This window comes from Photinus pyralis, unplaced genomic scaffold (assembly GCF_008802855.1).
Source record: "Photinus pyralis isolate 1611_PpyrPB1 unplaced genomic scaffold, Ppyr1.3 Ppyr1.4_LG10, whole genome shotgun sequence".
NCBI lineage: Eukaryota > Metazoa > Arthropoda > Insecta > Coleoptera > Lampyridae > Photinus > Photinus pyralis.
The window spans coordinates 17,645,309-17,661,642 of NW_022170250.1; the positions used below are offsets into that span (position 1 = coordinate 17,645,309).

The 16,334-nt window shown below is 37.4% G+C and overlaps 2 protein-coding genes across 4 annotated transcripts in view; one reads left to right on the top strand and one right to left on the bottom strand.

The window, feature by feature from the left end:
• Positions 1–16,334, bottom strand: part of LOC116161736 (anoctamin-4-like) — a 319,822-nt gene that overhangs the window by 202,718 nt on the left and 100,770 nt on the right. The window lies entirely within an intron of this gene.
• LOC116161739 (serine/threonine-protein kinase Tao) lies at positions 894–14,973 on the top strand. Of its 3 annotated transcripts, none has more exons than XM_031475199.1 (14): positions 894–1,134; positions 1,482–1,758; positions 6,090–6,490; positions 6,543–6,697; positions 7,166–7,358; positions 7,415–7,552; positions 7,653–7,798; positions 7,850–8,386; positions 8,430–8,552; positions 8,601–8,717; positions 8,766–9,002; positions 9,051–9,209; positions 9,261–9,379; positions 13,790–13,913. In XM_031475199.1, the coding sequence occupies exons 2-14, from the start codon at positions 1,526–1,528 to the stop codon at positions 13,911–13,913; spliced, it is 2,682 nt and encodes an 893-aa protein (XP_031331059.1). In that variant the 5' UTR covers positions 894–1,134; positions 1,482–1,525. The 3 variants fall into 3 exon arrangements, with proteins under 3 accessions (XP_031331059.1, XP_031331060.1, XP_031331057.1); XM_031475200.1 differs by lacking the exon at positions 894–1,134 and adding an exon at positions 1,253–1,399; XM_031475197.1 differs by lacking the exon at positions 894–1,134 and having other exon boundaries at positions 1,526–1,758; positions 13,790–14,973.

The window sequence follows — 16,334 nt, forward strand, 5'->3', positions numbered from 1 at the left end:
CAAATTACAATTAAAACTTCCTAGTCCCAGTTCCTGTCCGCATCCAAGTGAGCACCTCGTGCGACTCATGGTCACTTTTTTTAAGGTTCTCTGCTGTTTCTGACTACGAAGGCCACAATTATGCAATCTTTTGCATTTGCATCGCCTCTGACGATCATGACCTTCTATTTTCTTACCGTGCAATTGTCCACCAATTCTTTACACTCTTTGTACGTGGGTGGCTCGGAAGATGATCGTATGGGAGGTATACGGTTTTACACAGTAGTTCTATTCCTCTTTCAGCTGCTATACTTTTAATGCCACTTGTTTCTATTGCTATGTCCCTGAAACAGAGATTCCAATATTCCATAATGGCATTACTGTAATGCTTTTTTTCTGTAACCTTCTAGAGGGCTTTTCAAGGCCATACTTAAACTTTCTGGAATATTTCGAGGCTTATTTGCTTGTTCTTTCAAGAGGTTCTTATTATGCCCAGTCAGAGCTTTATAATGCTAACCCGCGGCATTCCACCTAGAACGGTCCAGTTCCTTTCAGAGCTGTGTAAGACCATACTAACACTTTTTGAGGACTGTGTAGAATCATTAGGATCCCTTAGACTATGAAAGAAAGAAGGAATAAGTATTGATCTGTGCGAACTATGCACGAGTTTCCCCGGGAATCCTTTTAAAAATGTCCCCATTTTCTCATACGCCTCTCGTAACTTTATTGCAAGTTATTCTCCACCTCGGGCTCCACTCAATTTTCTTCTTCCGTTGAAAAGGTTGTCACGCATTTGTTAATTCGCATCCTGAAAGTGCAAATTTGAAATTGTCGCTTAAAGGTACAACAATTTGCCAAAGAGGGCGCCCCTTCCACGGCTGCCAACCATTTTCCTGGTGACTTTTACTAAATTTGTAGTTTATCCTCTTTGGTTTTAACCTTTATAGTGATTCATAACAGTGTTTTATGTATATTTTTGATATTAATTTAATATTTTTTTTTATAATGCGTTAAATCAAAGTTAGTCAATTAATATTTAATTAATTCAATTAATCGCAAACATGTCTAGATTAAAAGGAACGAACGAAAGTGCAGTGTAAATTGGAAGTATCTTAAGTGTTATCGCCATTTTGAGTCGTCAACCTAATCTTTTTTGTAAGTTTTTTAAAAACCTTATTTTGTGTTATTAATAGATCGCTTTTTAATTATCCGTACGTTTTTACAAACTCCAATTGAATTGTTTAAAAATATTTCCGCCTCCCTCCCGCCTGTAACGTAAGAAGAAAACACTACCGTGCAGTATTGGGGAGGGTCTTTTCCTGAAACTTCCTTCACAAAGCTCTTTTTTTCTAAATTTTTGCGCTGCAATTCTAATTTAAATTTAACGCGTACGCTCGACAATTTATTTTCAGTCAATTCTGTAAGTATTCCCTAACTGACACTTATCGTTTAATTAGTTACGAGGTAGGCGAATCGTTTGTAAATCGCACCGATTTTTACAGATCAATGTGAGTTGACATGAGGGGATAACATTCGACGAGAGAGCATGGCCCCTGTGCCGAGGCCAGGCAGTCTCAAGGATCCCGACATCGCGGACCTCTTCTACAAGCACGATCCGGAGAAGATCTTCGAGGATCTGCGCGAAATCGGACATGGCTCGTTCGGCGCGGTCTACTACGCGCGATGTCTGCTCACGCAGGAGATCGTCGCGATTAAGAAAATGTCGTATTTGGGCAAGCAGAGTTTGGAGAAGTGGCAGGATATTTTGAAGGAGATCAGGTAGGTCGGTCGTTGGATGTCGACGAGGGGTTAACCACTTTTTCGCACTATTACTCGTTATGACGTACCATTAAACAGTGTATCTTCCGGAATACTTCAGCTGTTTCTTTAATCTCTATTTAATGCACATGTACAGGGTGATCAACAATGACCGGAGAAATTTACAAACATTCCTATAAGATTTTCAAGAAAAAAACTTCTGCAGATTTTTGAAGGTTTTCAGGAAATATTGAAAAAGTGTTTCATGATACTGCTACTCGAGCTGGGTACCGTGAAAACATTATTATTAAAGTTTGTTTTTGTTTTTATTTTTTATTTTATGATAAATTAACTGCAAACTTCATCAGAATATGCACTGAATAATATTCTGTTGCATTTTCATATTGCCATGACAGATCCATGTGAACTTAGCCAAGATTGTGCATATTTCTTATGAAGTTGGCAATAATGATACAATCATTTTCCCACTGTAAATACCCTCTTCCGACGATTCACAGTTTGTCAGTTTGTCGACATTTATCACTTTCACTGGTAAGTACCTACCCTCTTCTGCCAACCCAGTTTGTGAGATATTCGCATTTGAAGTTTTCACTCCGCCGAAGGATGCGTTTTGTCGACATGGTATCATTTTCTCTTGGTAAGTAGCCTCTTCCGACACTCTGTTTTCGAAAGTTTCACATTTGAAATTCTGTTCCCTCCCCCCTTCTTGTATGATCTAAGCGCTTAATTGCCTCTAATTAAAAAAAGGTGACAGTAAAATTTTCACCAATAAGAAAGTAAGTTATTTTTTTGTTTTGCTAACACATTTCAAGCTATCTAACCTCATTTTTTAAATAGAGCACCCTGTATATTTTAATCTAAAAAGGTAGCATATTAAATTTTCTTTCCAAAAATACAACGCAAAAAAATTCAATATTGATTCAAAAAGATAAAAAAAAAATTTTCAAAATTGAAAAAATTCAAATATTTGTTTGAATCATTTGAATCCCTGTTAGATCTTATTTTGGCCTTTTTGAATGACTTGAAACTTTTTTTAATAACATCCCTTGCGCGTTATATTTTTGAAAAGAGAATTTAATATACTATTTTTTAGATTAAAATATACAGGGAGCTCTATTTTTAAAAAAGGTTCAATAACTTTTTTGTCTGACCCCGTATACTTATTTTGAAAACGGCAAATTATTTAACAGAGAAAGTTTTGTAATAAACCTTGTTCTGTATCATTTTAACTAAAAAATTTTAGGGTCATTTTGAAATTTAGATGTTTCTGATTTTCCCTCGTATTTCCTGGATTTTTGACCCAAAAAAGAGTTCATGGCGCCTATATTACTTTTTTTTGATATCACATTACGGAGATACCGTAGAAAAGTATGGACAATGGGACACCCTGTACTTATAAAGCCATGGAAATCAGTGACTTTCCAGTGCGGGTCAGACTTTTCTAGGACTCCTTATAGGCCTTTAGAGGTAAATGCTTTTGGGCGAGGGTCACGTTGCTATTGTTCTGAAAAAACCGTGGAGGACCTGCCAAACATTTGATTGCAGTCGAAAGCTTTATTTAGTATGCTCAAAAGGGTGCTTGAAGGTTCGAAAAAAATGCGTATAAATCTAAGGTCTAGAATAGAAAAGGAAATGGCAAAACCTTTCTTTATAATGATTTTTGAAGTTTTAAAAATTCAAAAAATTTTTTTTAATTTCCTTGAATTGAACCCTTTTGCATTAATGCATATAAATCTAAGGTCTAGAATGAAAAAGGGAATGGCCCAAACAGTTTTGTAAAGGGCACAGAAAGCCCGCTCTGAAAAATTGTTAGTACAAATCTTTCTTTGTAATGATTTTTGAAGTTTTAAAAATTCAAAAATTTTTGAATTTCTTGTAATTGAACCTTTATGCATTCATGCATATAAATCTAAGGTTTACAATAACAAAGGAAATGGCCCACAATTTGTAAAGGCAATAGAAGGCTCGCTCTGAATTTTTAATTATATATATAATTTATAATGACTTTTGAAGTTTTAAAAATGCAAAAATCTTTTTAAAATTTCTTTGTATTGAACCCTTTTGCATTACATAATACATATAAAATCTAAGGTCTGGAATGAAAATGGGAATGGACAAAAAGTTTTCTAAAGGGCACAGGAAGCCGCTCTGAAAAATTGTTAGTACAAACCTTTCTTTATAATGATTTTTGAAGTTTTAAAAATTCAAAAAAAATTTTTAAATTTTTTTGAATTGAACCCTTTTGCATTAATACATATAAATCTAAGGTCTGGAATGAAAAAGGGAATGGCTCAAACAGTTCTGTAAAGGGCACAGAAATCCCGCTCTGAAAAATTGTTAGTACAAATCTTTCTTTGTAATGATTTTTGAAATTTTAAAAATTTTTGAATTTCTTGGAATTGAACCTTTATGCATTCATGCATATAAATCTAAGGTTTACAATAACAAAGGAAATGGCCCACAACGTTTTGTAAAGGCAATAGAAAGCTCGCTCTGAATTTTTAATTATACATATAATTCATAATGATTTTTGAAGTTTTAAAAATTCAAAAATCTTTTTTAAATTTCTTTGTATTGAACCCTTTTGCATTCATACATGTAAATCTAAGGTCTAGAATGAAAATGGGAATGGGCAAAAAGTTTTCTAAAGGGCACAGGAAGCCGCTCTGAAAAATTGTTAGTACAAACCTTTCTTTATAATGATTTTTGAAGTTTTAAAAATTCAAAAATCTTTTTTAAATTTCTTTGAATTGAACCCTTTTGCATTTATACATATAAATCTATAACGATTTTTGAAGTTTTAAAAATTCAAAAATGGTTATAAAATTTCTTTGAATTGAACCCCTTTGCATTAATACATATAAATCTAAAGTCTAGAATGATAGGGAATGTCCCAAAAAGTTTTTTAAAGGGCACAGAAAGTCCGCTCTGAAAAATTGTTACTACAAACCTTTCTTTATAAAATTTTTTGAAGTTTTAAAAGTTCAAAAATCTTTTAAATTTCTTTGAATTGTACCCTTTTGCATCAATCATATAAATCTAAGGTCTAGAATGAAAAAGGGAATGGCCCAAACAGTTTTGTAAAGGGCACAAAAAGCCCGCTCTAAAAAATTGTGACTACAAACCTTTCTTTATAATGATTTTTGAAGTTTTAAAAATTCAAAGATGGTTTTAAAACTTCTTTGAATTGAACCCTTTTGCATTAATACATATAAATCTAAGGTCTAGAATGAAAAGGGAATGTCCCAAAAAGTTTTGTAAAGGGCACAGAAAGCCCGCTCTGAAAAATTGTTAGTACAAACCTTTCTTTATAATGATTTTTGAAGTTTATATTATAAAGATTGTTTTTATAATTTCTTTGAATTGATTGAGTAAAAATCCAAAAATTTTTAAAAAGGCAAAGGGAATGTGGTTGCCCCCGACGCGACGGGTGCAAAGAAAGGTAACTGGCGAAAGACAAAATGATTTAAAAACTGTTAAAACACGGAAAAGCAAAAGTTGATGATTGAAATACGGTACGGTTGCAAAAATTAGTTCAATAAATTAACCTACTAATTACGCATTTCCCCGCCATCGAAAACATATGGGATCGGTGTCAAACTTCAAGATTTTTAAGAGCGCACCTAACGGATGTAATCTCGACTTAATCGGCGGTTGTTATCTGTAACCCATTCAAGTAATTATGGTTAATTATACTTATCCAAATAGTCGGAGTGAAATCTCCAAATTCGGCAGTGCAGCAATGTTCTTTGGAATGTGAGACCAAGCGGCATAATCTGTTATCACATGACCTTGCCGGTTTAATGCTGGATTTTCGTATACCATTAGAAAACTAAAATCGATTAGTCGGTAATTAACGGACCTAATTTTTGAGAGTATCGTTTCTTTTTTCAAGAAATCCCTTTTATAATATTTTCCTAAATATTCTACAAACGATTTTTTAAAAATTATTGGAGGGGGTCCTCAAAGATATTCTTCAACAAAATCTTGTATAGGTTTTTCAAGAAATTCAAAATTGAGGTATTCGGCACGATGTTTTTTGTATTATTTTTTCGAAATTAGTGTGCACTTTTTTGTGTTTTCAAGGAATTCTGGCGGTGATAATATCTTTCGTCACAGGAAATGACTTCTGCAGTTGGTCGTGTACTGAATATATCAAATTGTTTTTGGACAAAATGTAAATATGGCGCCGTGCTGTTTCAAGTAAAATTTCTATGATTCCTAAGGGTTCATAAGAAAATTGAAAAGAGAAAGATGATTTCGAGTTATTCGAGTGGTCAACCCCTCGCATTTGATTTGAGAAAATGACGTAAATTGATTAACGTTTCAAGGTTTCTACGCCAGCTGAAACATCCCAACACCGTCGAGCACAAGGGCTGCTACCTGCGCGATCACACGGCATGGCTCGTGATGGAGTACTGTCTCGGGTCGGCGTCCGACATCATCGAGGTGCACAAGTGCGCGCTGCGCGAGGAGGAGATCGCCGCGATCTGCGATGGCGTTCTGAACGGTCTCAGTTATCTGCACAGTCTCGGGCGGATACACCGGGACGTGAAGGCGGGCAACATTCTGCTTACCGAGAACGGTACAGTGAAGCTGGCCGATTTTGGGAGCGCTTCCATAAAGTGTCCGGCGAACTCGTTCGTCGGTACGCCTTATTGGATGGCGCCCGAGGTTATACTGGCCATGGACGAGGGGCAGTACGATGGGAAGGTCGACGTGTGGTCGCTAGGTAAGTCGAGGTACGACGTGTACGTTGTTTTTACCCAAGGTAATTCTTGCAGGTATTACTTGTATTGAATTGGCTGAACGAAAACCACCCTATTTTAATATGAACGCGATGTCCGCTCTTTATCACATTGCTCAAAACGAGTCACCTTCTCTTCAGTCTTCGGAATGGACGGATTGTTTTAAATATTTCGTTAAGTCTTGCTTGCAGGTGGGTATTTCGATCACTGTCGGAGAAGTAATGTGAATTTTTTGGTTTTTTGGAAAGCGATCTTCAATAGTTTCAATTTTGAATAAATAACTCTTGACTTACAATTCCAAAAAAATGAAATTTGAAAAATCGCAGAATATCAGATTTCCAAACCAAAATCTTCATTTCTCAGGACCAAGGTTAGAATATTTAAAAAAATCAAAATTAAGTAAAACACTTCGGATTAAAAGGGCAATAAAAAAACTTGACTACACCAAAATCGCGAATTTGAAAAATCAAAAATTACTCAAATTAAAAAATTCAAAAAACAAGCTATACAATGTGTCTGCTTGCATTATTAAAAATGCGAATCGCCTTAACTGTAAGTTGAAAAATTTAAAGACAAAATTTCAAAAACAAAATGGCGAACATTCTAAATGTCAAAATTGAGAAATTCAAAAAAAGACATTGACATACATTTCCGTACAGAAATTACCAGGAGAACGTCCGACCTCGACGAAATTGTTGTCGCATCCGTTCGTCGCGAGACCGATGCAAACGAACGTCCTAACCGACCTCATACAACGTACCAAAGCAGCCGTAAGAGATTTAGATAATTTAAATTATAGAAAAATGAAGAAGATACTAATGGTCGAAAGTTGCGAGACTGAAAGTACGATAGGTAAATATCCTTTAGGGGACTGGGGAAGGGTTATCGGCGTCGTTTGTTTATTTTAGAGGACGTCGACGATACGCCCGACGAGCACACGGGCGGGGATAGTTCCAAGAGCAACTCCATTACGTCGGAGCACAGTATACATTCGGTCGGTGTTTCGGCCAGTAGTCAGTCGAGTAGTACCAACAGTCTTCCAGCAGGTATGTGAGGTTATGTCAGTTTTCTGGGTTCTCTGAGTCGGGGAAAAAGTTTTTCGCTCGATTGAAACCTTGAATTAGGCATTGACCGATTTTTGCGCAGGGGGCGACGCTGACGGCTTGTCGAGGAGACACCGCGCGAACATCAACCACGCGGCGGCGGCCATCGTTTCCGATCACGGCACTAACAATTTCGCAACAATTCGAACGACCAGTATTGTAACGAAGCAGCAAAAGGAGCACATGCAGGTAAGCCTAAGCAAAATGCGCCAATCGCGTTTACACAACCGTGTCCGTTAGGAAGAAATGCACGAGCAAATGTCGGGTTATAAGCGAATGCGACGCGAGCATCAAAGCGCCTTAATGAAACTGGAGGAGAAGTGCAAAATGGAAATGGAAAGTCACAAGAACCAGTTGGACAAGGAGTACGAGATGCTGTTGCAGACGTTCAGTCGGGATTTGGAGAAGTTGCAAGTTCGACATCAGCAGGAGCTCGAGCGGAAGCTCAAGCAGAACCAAATCGGCGAGAAGAAGTTGGGGAAAGACATCTCTAGTCGTCAGGAGCTCGATAGGAAGGCCTTCGATGCGCATAGAAAGAAAGAGTATAAAGCGAACAAGGAGAGGTGGAAAAGGGAGCTGTCGCAAGACGACTCGACTCCGAAACGGCAACGCGACGCCACCTTACAGACTCAAAAGGATAACCTTAAGCTGGTCGAGGCGCAGGAGGAACAACGACTGTTACGATCGCAAAAGGAGTATATAGAAATTGAGGTTAGGAAATTTAGAAGAAAAAAATTACTCGGCTTCCACAACTTGGAGCAGGAGCTGCTGCGCGAGGTAATCTGGCACAACGCGAAATTCTCTTAACGCTTTGTTTTAGGAGCTCAATAAACGTCAACAGCAGCTCGAGCAGGCCCACTCGATGCTCTTGCGCCATCATGACAAAACGCAAGAGTTGGAGTATCGGCAACAGAAAACCGTGCACGCGCTCAGAGAGGAACAGGTAATAACAATCCTTAATTGGTGCTCGTACTGAGTGCGATGTGCGCAGGTGCAACGCCAACACAGTACTGAACTGGCGAATCAAGAGGAGTACATGCTTAGGTCGCAGCGGGAGTTACGAAAAAAGCACGCGTTAGAGATAAAGCAGCAGCCGAAGTCGCTTAAGGTAAGCCCTCCCCGTCTCGCCCTCTTCCACTCATCCTTTCCCTTGTAGCAAAAGGAAATGATGGTGCGAAAACAATTTCGGGAAACGTGCAAAGTGCAAACGAAGCAGTACAAGGCGCTCAAGACGCAGATCCTTCAGAACACGCCGAAGGAGGACCAAAAGGCGGTGATCAAGAAGCTGAAAGAGGAGCAGCGTCGCAAGTTGGCGCTTTTAGGGGACCAGTACGAGCAGAGCATCGCCGAGATGCTGCAAAAGCAGTGCATACGTTTGGACGAAAGTCAGGAGGTAGGCGCGTCGCTAACGAAAGTGCGGCGGTTATCATTAAAGTTGCAGATCGAGGCGCAGCAGATGAAGGAGCGGTTGCACTACGAGCTCGAGATCCTGATGGCCTATCAGAGTAAGAATAAGATGCAGGCGCAAGCGCAGAGGGATAGGGAACGTAGGGAATTGGAGGAGCGGGTGTCCGTTAGGCGAGCGCTTCTAGAGCAGAAGGTAAGAGTCGGGGTTTGGGGCGCGAGTCGATTATAAAACGTGAGCTTGCAGATGACCTCCGAGACTCAGAGGTTTTTAGAAGAGCGTTCGGAACGGATACGACTGCTACACGAGAAGCAAGAACGCGAGCTAGAAGAGTTTGATGAGGAGTCCGCCAGATTAGGGTTTAGGTGAGTTGGCGAAAGATCTCTTAAACAATGGCAAGGGATATGCATCTCAATCCAATGTTACATGTGTATGGTAACGGATAAGCTTCATTTATCGCGTACTGAGTCTTGAGAAAATCAAGCGCGTGGGTACACATGTATCGCTGTGCTCCTGTTATTGAGTTCCACAAAATATTTCTGAGCTCCCGATACAGTTTCAAAATACATAAGTATTTCAATCTAAAACAAAACGAAGCGATATTTTTTGATAAGTCCACCAGATTACGGTTTAGGTGAGTTGACGAAAGGTCTGTTAAACAATGGCAAGGGATATACATTTCTATCCAATAAGTTACATATGTATGGCAACGGATAAGCTTCATTTATCGCTTACCGAGTCTTGAGAAAATTAAGAGCGTGTGTACACAACATGTATCGCTGTGCTCCTGTTATTGAGTTCCACAAAATAATATTTCTGTGCTCCCGATACAGAGTTTCAAAATACATAAGTATTTCAATCTTCAACAAAATCGAGCGATATTTTTTGGTAAGTCCGCCAGATAAGGGTTTAGGTGAGTTGGCGAAAGGTCTGTGAAACAATGGCAAGGGATATGCATCTCAATCCAATGTGTTACCTGTGTATGGTAACGGATAAGCTTCATTTATCGCTTACTGAGTCTTTAGAAAATCAAGGGCGTGTGTAGACAACATGTATCGCTGTGCTCCTGTTATTGAGTTTCACAAAATAATATTTCTGTGCTCCCGATACAGAGTTTCAAAATACATAAGTATTTCAATCTAAAACAAAACGGAGCGAAATTTTTTTATAAGTCCGCCAGATTAGCGTTTTGGCGTAAGGTGGCGCGATAAATGATAAATGGTAAGGGGTATGCATCTCAATCCAATATGCTACATGTTTAGGGCAATGGATATGCTTCTTATATTGCTTTCTGTAAGCTTCGAAAGTCAGGGGCGTATTTATATGCAACATGTATCATTGATGTGCTCCTAATACTGGGTTTCAGTGAGTTGGCGAAAGGTCTACAATGGCGTCTCAATCCAATATGTTACATGTGTAGGGCAATGCATAAGCTTCTTTTATCACTTACTGTATCTCTAGAAACTCAAGGGCGTGTTTACGCAACATGTATCGCTGTGCTCCTGACACTGAGTTTCAGTGAGTTGACGAAAGGTCTACAATGGCGGCTCAATCCAATATGTTGCATGTGTAGGGCAATGGATAAGCTTTTTTTATCACTTACTGTATCTCGAAAAACTCAGGGCGTGTTTACGCAACATGTATCGATGTGCTCCTAACACTGGGTTTCAGTGAGTAGACGAAAGGTCTACAATGGCGGCTCAATCCAATATGTTGCATGCGTAGGGCAATGGATAAGCTTCTTTTATCACTTACTGTATCTCTAGAAACTCAAGGGCGTTTTTACGCAACATGTATCGCTGTGCTCCTGACACTGGGTTTCAGTGAGTAGACGAAAGGTCTACAATGGCGGCTCAATCCAATATGTTGCATGTGTAGGGCAATGGATAAGCTTTTTTTATCACTTACTGTATCTCGAAAAACTCAGGGCGTGTTTACGCAACATGTATCGATGTGCTCCTAACACTGGGTTTCAGTGAGTAGACGAAAGGTCTACAATGGCGGCTCAATCCAATATGTTGCATGCGTAGGGCAATGGATAAGCTTCTTTTATCACTTACTGTATCTCTAGAAACTCAAGGGCGTTTTTACGCAACATGTATCGCTGTGCTCCTGACACTGGGTTTCAGTGAGTAGACGAAAGGTCTACAATGGCGGCTCAATCCAATATGTTGCATGTGTAGGGCAATGGATGAGCTTTTTTTATCACTGTATCTCGAAAAACTCAGGGCGTGTTTACGCAACATGTATCGCTGTGCTCCTGACACTGGGTTTCAGTGAGTTGACGAAAGGTCTACAATGGCGGCTCAATCCAATATGTTGCATATGTAGGGCAATGGATAAGCTTTTTTTATCACTTACTGTATCTCGAAAAACTCAGGGCGTGTTTACGCAACATGTATCGATGTGCTCCTAACACTGGGTTTCAGTGAGTAGACGAAAGGTCTACAATGGCGGCTCAATCCAATATGTTGCATGCGTAGGGCAATGGATAAGCTTCTTTTATCACTTACTGTATCTCTAGAAACTCAAGGGCGTTTTTACGCAACATGTATCGCTGTGCTCCTGACACTGGGTTTCAGTGAGTAGACGAAAGGTCTACAATGGCGGCTCAATCCAATATGTTGCATGTGTAGGGCAATGGATAAGCTTTTTTTATCACTTACTGTATCTCGAAAAACTCAGGGCGTGTTTACGCAACATGTATCGATGTGCTCCTAACACTGGGTTTCAGTGAGTAGACGAAAGGTCTACAATGGCGGCTCAATCCAATATGTTGCATGCGTAGGGCAATGGATAAGCTTCTTTTATCACTTACTGTATCTCTAGAAACTCAAGGGCGTTTTTACGCAACATGTATCGCTGTGCTCCTGACACTGGGTTTCAGTGAGTAGACGAAAGGTCTACAATGGCGGCTCAATCCAATATGTTGCATGTGTAGGGCAATGGATGAGCTTTTTTTATCACTGTATCTCGAAAAACTCAGGGCGTGTTTACGCAACATGTATCGCTGTGCTCCTGACACTGGGTTTCAGTGAGTTGACGAAAGGTCTACAATGGCGGCTCAATCCAATATGTTACATATGTAGAGCAATGGATAAGCTTCTTTTATCACTTACTGTAAGTCTCTAGAAACTCAAAGTTTTACGCAACATGTATCGCTGTGCTCCTGACACTGTGTTTCGGATACAAAAATGCTTCGCCCTTAAATAAACTGGGTTTCAGTGAGTAGACGAAAGGTCTACAATGGCGGCTCAATCCAATATGTTGCATGTGTAGGGCAATGGATGAGCTTTTTTTATCACTGTATCTCGAAAAACTCAGGGCGTGTTTACGCAACATGTATCGCTGTGCTCCTGACACTGGGTTTCAGTGAGTTGACGAAAGGTCTACAATGGCGGCTCAATCCAATATGTTACATATGTAGAGCAATGGATAAGCTTCTTTTATCACTTACTGTAAGTCTCTAGAAACTCAAAGTTTTACGCAACATGTATCGCTGTGCTCCTGACACTGTGTTTCGGATACAAAAATGCTTCGCCCTTAAATAAAACTGGGAGATATTTTTGTATGGAGTATTCAAAATATCATTTTTACTCTTCAAAAATATTTTGGTTAAGAATCGAAAAATCACGTATCATTGTGGGTTTCAAAGTACAAAAGTACTTCAATCTTAGGCAAAATGGAGAGATAGTTTTTGACAGTTTTAGTAACAGAGGAGGTGTTCAAAAAGTGTCACCATTCAAATCTAGGGCGTGTTTACGAAATATCTATCGCTGTGCTCCTGTTACTGATCCAATATGTTACAGGTGTAGGGTAACGGATAAGCTTATTTTATCACTTACTGTATCTCGAAACATTCAAGGACGTGTTTACGCAACATGTATCGCTGTGCTCCTGACACTGGGTTCCGGATACAAAAATGCTTTGTTCTTAAACAATACTGGGAGATATTTTTGTATGGTTGAAGTATTCAAAATATCATTTTTTAGTCTTCAAAGATATTTCATAATTATTTATAAAAATGTTTTGAACGTATTGTTGTGGGTTGCAAAGTATAAAAGTACTTCGATCTTAGGCAAAATGGGGAGATAGTTTGTGACAGTTTTAGTAACAGAGGAGGTGTTCAAAAAGTGTCACCATTCAAATCTAGGGCGTGTTCACGAAATGTCTATCGCTGTGCTCCTGTTACTGATCCAATATGTTACATGTGTAGGGTAATGGATAAGCTTCCTTTATCACTTACTGTCTTGAACAAGTCAAGGGCGTGTTTATACAATATGCATTGCTATGGTTGGGTTTCAGATAGAAAACTGCTTCGGTCCCAAACAAAACGGGCAGATATTTTTTGATAGTTGGAGTAGCCAAGGAGGTGTTTAGGATTAAGAAAATCTAGTGCGTGCTTACGACAAACATGTATCGCTGTGCGACTCCTACACGAGAAGCTGGAACGCGAGATTAGGGTTTTGATGAGTTGGCGAAAATCGCGCGATAAATGATAAATGGTAATGGGTATGCATCTCAATCCAATATGTTTCATGTGTAGGGCAACGGATATGCTTCTTTTATCATTTACTACAAGCTTCGAAAATCAAGGGCGTGTTTAAGCAACGTGTATCATTATGCTCCTGACCTTGGGTTTCAAAGTGCAAAAGTAGCATACCGATAAACTATGAAAAAAGACGAAAAATCAGTCAAAATTATTTATGCATAAGGAAACCTCTCACCGTTTATTATGAACAGAACAGAACTAAATTGTGCCATTTCTTTTGCAGCGTTTTAGCGATCGCCGAAGCGACACGCGAAAACTACCACGACGACGATAGGTCACTATCGGGTTCCATGTTAAGTCTTGCTCATTCCAACAGTTCAACTAGTTTTCCTCCGGGTTCTATTTAAATAGTACGCTTTTTTAAACTGCCCAATCCCCGACCTCCCCTTCCCACTCAACAACTTCCTCCCCTTTTGTCAGAGGTTCAAAATCGAATACGCATTTAATCACTCATTTAACAAAGTGCCGATTGATAAACGAAATTGATATTTTAACCGTAGAACGTATTATCTAATTTCCGGTAGGTATGTATGTATATTTAAGAAGCGCTTGATAATTGTATTAGTTGTTAATGCTGTAAATTTGGCGAAAATTAACGAAGTGTAATCGGTATTTGTTTCTTAGACAAATATATACAATTATATTACTGTGGAACCTCTGTCAAAAGGCCTTTTTGTTTTATGTAAATAATTAAGCATTCATTGTATGTATATCGAAAACCCTGTCGATTTATTGTTAGGTATAATTTTTGATTTTCTCATTATTTTTGTTTTTAGTCAACTCATATATTTTATTAAACTATGTTGCATCATAGCTGTTAATAATATTTTTATTAATTAGTCATTTGACCTCGTAAGTGTTTTAATTATAAAATTAAAAAAACCTCAACCTCTATCATATAATATCAATTAGTTAGCGAAACAAAAAAAAAACATTCAAAAAGACTAACATATACCAAAAACAATATTTGGTATTTACGCTTAAAATTATGCAAGAAATGTATAGTAGAAATTACAAGTAGGTAAATCATGGTATCCGTACGATTGCATTTTTTAACAAAAACTGTCTTACTCCATTTACCCGGGCATGCCTTTTTTTGTGCCCCAGTATTTTAAGGTTTTTGTATAAAAACTGTAAATTTTGTTATGGTTTTAAATTTAATTCTATATTATAAATGGATAGATTTATGTAAACGCTAAATAATGCTAACAGTATTTATTTGCCTTTTTAGTCATTTTATGTGAAGTAACAACAATTGTATATACTTAGGAAATTTTTTACCCCCGTCTCCCTTCTCCGATTTGTTTTATCATTTCACCGTAACTCTGTGCATATATTTATTATGTACATTTAACTTTTTTTTTTGTTACTTTACCATGTAAAGAAATAAAAAAAATATGAGGCAGTTTTTAGTCGTCTTTATTCTGAGGCACATTGCCGAAGACAGCTCTGGTGGCAAAACAGGAACTATGCAATTGATTGTGACGCCTCTGGTATCTAATAGAAGAACTACACAAGTGATGGCAGCAAAAAAGGAAACACACTGGTTTAATTTTTTTCTCTATCGAGTGACGTAAAAATCCAATATGGTATCCATTTAAAATAAGAAAGTTGATGTCAATATCTCAAAATCCGCCATTTTGATAAGTTGTTTTCTTGTTTTTTATAGCTGTAGACAGAACTTATAATAGATTTGTACGGAGCGTTTTAAGCTTAGAGAAGGAAAGAGTGCTAGTAAAATATTAGAAAGCGACAAGACACTCAGAAAATGCATCAAAACGTTGAAAGGGTAAGTGGAATGAACTAAGACATCCCTACAGGGTGTCTCATTTTCGACACTTTTTACAGAAAATAACTTTGATTGTTAGTGCCATCAAAAAAGTAATATAGGCGTCATGTGTTGTCTTTTTGGGTCAAACAAATGGTAAAATCTAAATTTGAAAATATCCCGCTTAAGAGAGATACGAAGAAAAATAAAGAAATTATCAATTTCAGAATGAAAATACGTGTACGGAGTTAGGTAAAAAAAAGGTATCGGACCTAACCTCATTTTTTAACGGAACACCCCGTAGAACATTCCAATTACAGGACAATACATATTTAATAGTTAACGCGCAATTATTTAGTGTAATAAGAAAAAAGAAAAAGAAAGAAACAACAAAAACTCAAAATCTTAACATAACTAAACAACAACAAAATAATTAAATTCATATAATATAATAGGATACTAAATTTTCTTTAAAAAAAATACAATTTATAAAATTCAAAAAATCATGAAATGTTTCAAAAATTCAAAAATCTTTAAAATTTGATTGAATCTTTTGAACCTATGTTAAATCTTATTCTGATCTTTTTGAATCACTTGAATTTTTTTTAATAACATTTTTGAACGCTCTAAAACGTTTCAAAAAATTCATAAAAATAAATAACACAACATAAAAATAAACAACAAAATAACTAAATTCATATAATATAATAGGATACTAAATTTTCTTTTAAAAAATACAATTACAAAATTCAAAAAATCATGAAATGTTTCAAAAATTCAAAAATCTTTTTAAAATTTGATTGAATCTTTTGAACTTATGTTAAATCTTATTCTGATCTTTTTTAATCACTTGAATTTTTTTTAATAAGTGTTATATTTTTGAAAAGTGAATGTAATATGTTATCTTTATACATTAAAATATACAAGACGAGAGAATATTTTTAAATTTGGATTTCGCCCCCAAAAAGAGTACATGACGCCTATATTTCTTTTTTTGGTA

Excerpts from the sequence above, each read along its gene's own strand:
- LOC116161739 (XM_031475199.1), top strand. The coding sequence starts at position 1,526 with ATGGCCCCTGTGCCGAGGCCAGGCAGTCTCAAGGATCCCGACATCGCG. Across the intron at positions 1,759-6,089 it reads GATATTTTGAAGGAGATCAG|GTTTCTACGCCAGCTGAAAC; the intron begins GTAGGTCGGTCG and ends TAACGTTTCAAG. Across the intron at positions 9,003-9,050 it reads GTTTGGACGAAAGTCAGGAG|ATCGAGGCGCAGCAGATGAA; the intron begins GTAGGCGCGTCG and ends TTAAAGTTGCAG.